The 4,764-nt window shown below is 43.4% G+C and overlaps 1 protein-coding gene across 1 annotated transcript; it reads right to left on the bottom strand.

The window, feature by feature from the left end:
• Positions 1–3,385: 3,385 nt before the first annotated feature.
• Positions 3,386–3,805, bottom strand: LOC139748909 (uncharacterized). Its single transcript, XM_071662272.1, has one exon. The coding sequence runs from the start codon at positions 3,803–3,805 to the stop codon at positions 3,386–3,388; it is 420 nt and encodes a 139-aa protein (XP_071518373.1).
• Positions 3,806–4,764: the final 959 nt, after the last annotated feature.

Here is a 4,764-nt window from a genome sequence, read left to right on the forward strand (position 1 = left end):
CTCTTACACTTTCATTACTTACTCGATAAAACCACCTCACACCACATATTGTTCTCAAACATCTCATTTCCAACACATCCACCCTCCTCTGCACAACCCTATCTATAGCCCATACCTCGCACCCATATAACATTGTTGAAACTACTATTCTTTCAAATATACCCATTTATTCTCTCCGCCTTCCACACAGTCTTCAACGCTCCCAGAACCTTCATCCCCTTCTCCACCTTGTGACTCACTCTCGCTTCCATAGTTCCATCCGCAGGTAAATCCATTCCCAGATATCTAAAACACTTCACATCCTAAAGTCTTTCTACATTCAAACTTACGTCCCAAATGATTTGTCCATCAACCCTACTGAAACTAATGACCTTGCTCTTATTCACATTTATTCTCAGGTTTCTTCTTTTACCCTTTACACTAGTGCTGTATCATCAGCGAACAACAATTGACTCACTTCCCAAGCTCTCTCATCCACAACACACTGCATACTTGCCCCTCCCTACAAAACTCTCGCATTCACCTCCCTAACAACCCTATCCATAAACAAATTAAACAACCATGGAGATATCACGCACCACCTACCGCAAACCGACATTCACTGAGAACCAATCACTTTCCTCTCCTCCTACTCGTACACATGCTTTACATCCTTGATAAAAACTTTTCACTTCTAACAACTTACCTCCCACACCATATATTCTTAATACCTTCCACAGAGCATCTCCATCAACTCTATCATACACCTTCTTCAGATCCATAAATGCTACATACAAATCCATTTACTTTTCTAAGTATTTCTTACATACATTCTTCAAAGCAAACTCCTGATCCACACATCCTCTACCACTTCTGAAACCACACTGCTCTTCCCCAATCTGATGCTCTGTACATGCCTTCACCCTCTCAATCAATACCCTCCCATATAATTTCCCAGGAATACTCAACAAACTTATACCTCTGAAATTTGAGCACTCATCTTTATCCCCTTTGCCTTTGCACAATGGCACTATACAAGCATTCCGTCAGTCCTCAGGCACCTCACCATAAGTCGTACATACATTAGATAAATTTACCATCCAGTCAACAATACAGCCGCTCCCTTTTTTAATAAATTCCACTGCAATACCATCCAAATCCGCTGCCTTGCCGACTTTCATCTTCCGCAAAGCTATTATTACCTCTTCTCTGTTTACCAAATTTTTCTCTCTAACCCTCTCACTTTGCACACCACCTCGACCAAAACACCTTATATCTGCCACTCTATCATCAAACACATTCAACAAACCTTCAAAATACTCACTCCATCTCCTTTTCACATCACCACTACTTGTTATCACCTTCCCATTAGCCCCCTTCACTGATATTCCCATTTGTTCCCTTGTCTTACGCACTTTATTCACCTCCTTCCAAAATATCTTTTTATTCTCCCTAAAATTTAATGATACTCTCTCAACCCAACTCTCATTTGCCCTCTTTTTCGCCTCTTGTACATTTCTCTTGACCTCCTGCCTCTTTCTTTTATACATCTCCCACTCATTTGCATTATTTCCCTGTAAAAATCGTCCAAATGTCTCTCTCATCTCTTTCACTAATAATCTTACTTCATCCCACCACTCACTACCCTTTCTAATCTGCCCACCTCCCACGCTTCTCATACCACAAGCATCCTTGCGCAACCCATCACTACTTCCCTCAATACATCCCATTCCTCCCCCACTCCCCTTACGTCCTTTGTTCTCACCTCATTCCATTCTGTACTCAATCTCTCCTGGTACTTCCTCACACAAATCTCCTTCCCAAGCTCGCTTACTCTCACCACTCTCTTCCCCAGTTTACGTCCTTCCCATTCTTCTCTTCTTCAGCATCCAGTGGCACCATTACCGCCTTCGGAGGGTGATCTCCAAACCCCCTTACCAGTACATCGAACACTTGTCCTTAGCCAAGTGACACATGGACGCAGCGAACCCTGAGTCAGACAAGGGATTACTTATGTCCTGACAACGCATCTTCATCTCCTCCACCGGCTCAGACCCCAACCACCAGAAGCACGAGCCTGATGACCTTCCACCTAGTCCCAGCGTCTTTCCCACTATTCAGACCAAGAATTTCCATGGCAGGGAGTAGCAGCAACGGCACATCGCTAGCTCAGCACTACTACGATTCTTTAATGAGAATGATGAAGCCACACTCACAGTATTGTGCCTGTCCATCACAGTCATCATATTAAACAATTGACAGTAGCCTCAGGTGACCTCATGTGACCTAGCACAGATTTCAGCAGTTGGACACTGCCTTCACGACAGAAATTCAATCAATATAAACCCCACCACCACATATATGGTACCAACAACCCAACCACTACAACCATACTTGTTATGTATTTGTTTTGTTTTGTTTGGTGTCCATTAATAAACCGTTACCTTTTCTCTTATAGAATTCGAGAATGATGTAAGTCTTCTCGAGTGTATTTAATTCTTTTATTATGTCACTGACTCTGTTATATGAATTATTACCAAAGTATTGTAAAATCATAATGATTACTTTCCTGTATATGAAGAGCTTATGTTAATACAGTAATTTTGGTCGCTGAAGCTAATTTGCTGAAACGTAGATTCGCCCTCTTTCCCTCGCTAGATGGATGGTTTGATGTGCACATTCGTTCCTCTTTGTAATCATGTTGTATTTGTAGAAAGCAAGAGAGGAGTGTTTACATGTAGACGCAAATGTTTCCATGGTTAGTCGGACATAGCGTCCATCTTGTGTGTGGAATTTTGTTATTACTTGCAGTATGTTGTTTGTTGATTATTTCAAGTGTATTAGTGATCCTGAACGAATTTTTCATTGAAAAGTGATAAGTCTAAATCTGGGTTTGGTAGCAGCATCTACATAGCCTATTACAGTGGGTCTTAACTTTTCTCCGCTCGCGATACTTTCTCATAATACCGCAACACTCGCGACTCCACCTCTCCCCATATTAGCCTGTTCAGCCTCACAATCGTTCGACAGTCCCTTTCGTGAGGAGTGAAAACATGAACCAACAAAACAATGAATAGCAAAGATTTTACTGCTTCCATGATACATCATACAGTGTCGTTAGGTACATTTACTTCAGGTTATCATACTAAGCTTATACTTTTATTCACTGATGCCCATCCTTACATTACCTCTCCACCTAGCTAGTGGGGTAGTTGGGATTGCATCTGAGAAGAGAGTCTTTCTATGCGTGGATGGGTGTTTGTGAGAGCCAGTCTCTTCGTTTTGATTTGGACAAGTGTTGAAAACCCAGACTCACATAGGTAGGTGGAGACGAATGGCAGGAGAACATGAAAGGCCAACATGCTGACTTTGGGATATGACTGATGCATAGCACACCAGAACTGAGTTACTGATCTCTCCTGGAAGAGGTCACGTGCTGAAGAGTCATGCCGCATATGCTGGATACATCTACTGAAGTAGAGAAAGAATTTCTGACCAGTGCCTCCTCTTCTGCTGTTAGTTCAGGAAAGTGTCGCTGGAATTCCTTCTCTGAGGACTCAAGGTGCCTGATAACCTCCTCGTTCAGGCAATGATCAAGACAGCTTTTGGATTCATCAAGCACTTCGCATAGTTTTACAAACATAGCGATGTTTCCAAGATCAACTTTACGACACCAATTCTGCAGTTTGGAGATGGAGGGCCGAAGATTAGCTTGAAATATGGGAACATGTGTTTCTCTACCCCGAAGTTTCAAATCTAACTTGTTTAGTTGGTCGAGATGTGTGTCAGGTAAGCAACTCTTTGAATCCGTTTCATCATTGATCATCATCAATACTTTGATCTCATCTCTCAACTCAAAGACACGATTCACAACATTCCCTCTCGATAGCAAAAGTAAAACCGTGTAGGGGAACCTAGTGGTCAACATCCATATCTCTGCAAAGTTCTCTGAGAAGACTAGTGTTGACTGCTCGAGCCTTTACAGAATTCACAATTTTCACCAAGGAATCAAGTGCTCCTTGTAGAGAGGCGGGGAGAGCCTTGCTTGCAAGAGCATAACGGTGGATCATGCAGTGTTTGCCTTTCACTTGGGGAGCCAGATTTTTCACTTTTGTCTGGAATCCTGACTTTGATCCTGACATACTTGGTGCACCATCCGTGCAAACCTCGCACACACTACTCCACTAGACCTTAATTGTGCCAAAAGGAAGAGATCTTTTCCTAACATATTCAACTTTTGTAGTGGTTTCAAGAGCACTACAGAACAAGAAATCCTTTGATGTCTATTTTAAAATTCCTCACAAAGACCAGCAGTTGAGGACATGACCTTTACATCTGTTGACTCGTCAAGTTGAAAAGAGAATAAGAGAGAAGCTTTAATTTCATGCAAAACCTGCTGTTTACCATACATGTATCTCCTCGTCCTTCACCTTAGCCTAAGAACTAGAGTGCCCTGGAATCTTAGTATCTGCCAAGACTGTGATGTGCATATGAAAAAATATCCACGTTCTCTCAAGCCTTCGCGACCCCCCCTAGCAACCCTTCGTGACCTACCTAGCAACCCTTCGCGACCTACCTAGCAACCCTTCGCGACTCCCCAGCAACCCTTCGCGACCCCCCCTAACAACCCTTCGCAACCCCCCTTAGCAACCCTTCGCGACCCCCCTTAGCAACCCTTCGCGACCCCCCCTAGCAACCCTTCGCGACCCCCCCTAGCAACCCTTCGCAACCCCCCTTAGCAACCCTTCGCGACCCCCCTTAGCAACCCTTCGCGACCCCCCCTAG

The sequence above is a fragment of the Panulirus ornatus genome, chromosome 6, assembly GCF_036320965.1.
Source record: "Panulirus ornatus isolate Po-2019 chromosome 6, ASM3632096v1, whole genome shotgun sequence".
In the NCBI taxonomy this organism is placed as follows: domain Eukaryota; kingdom Metazoa; phylum Arthropoda; class Malacostraca; order Decapoda; family Palinuridae; genus Panulirus; species Panulirus ornatus.

Coding starts and splice junctions, on each gene's coding strand:
- LOC139748909 (XM_071662272.1), bottom strand. CDS start 3,805: ATGATCAATGATGAAACGGATTCAAAGAGTTGCTTACCTGACACACAT.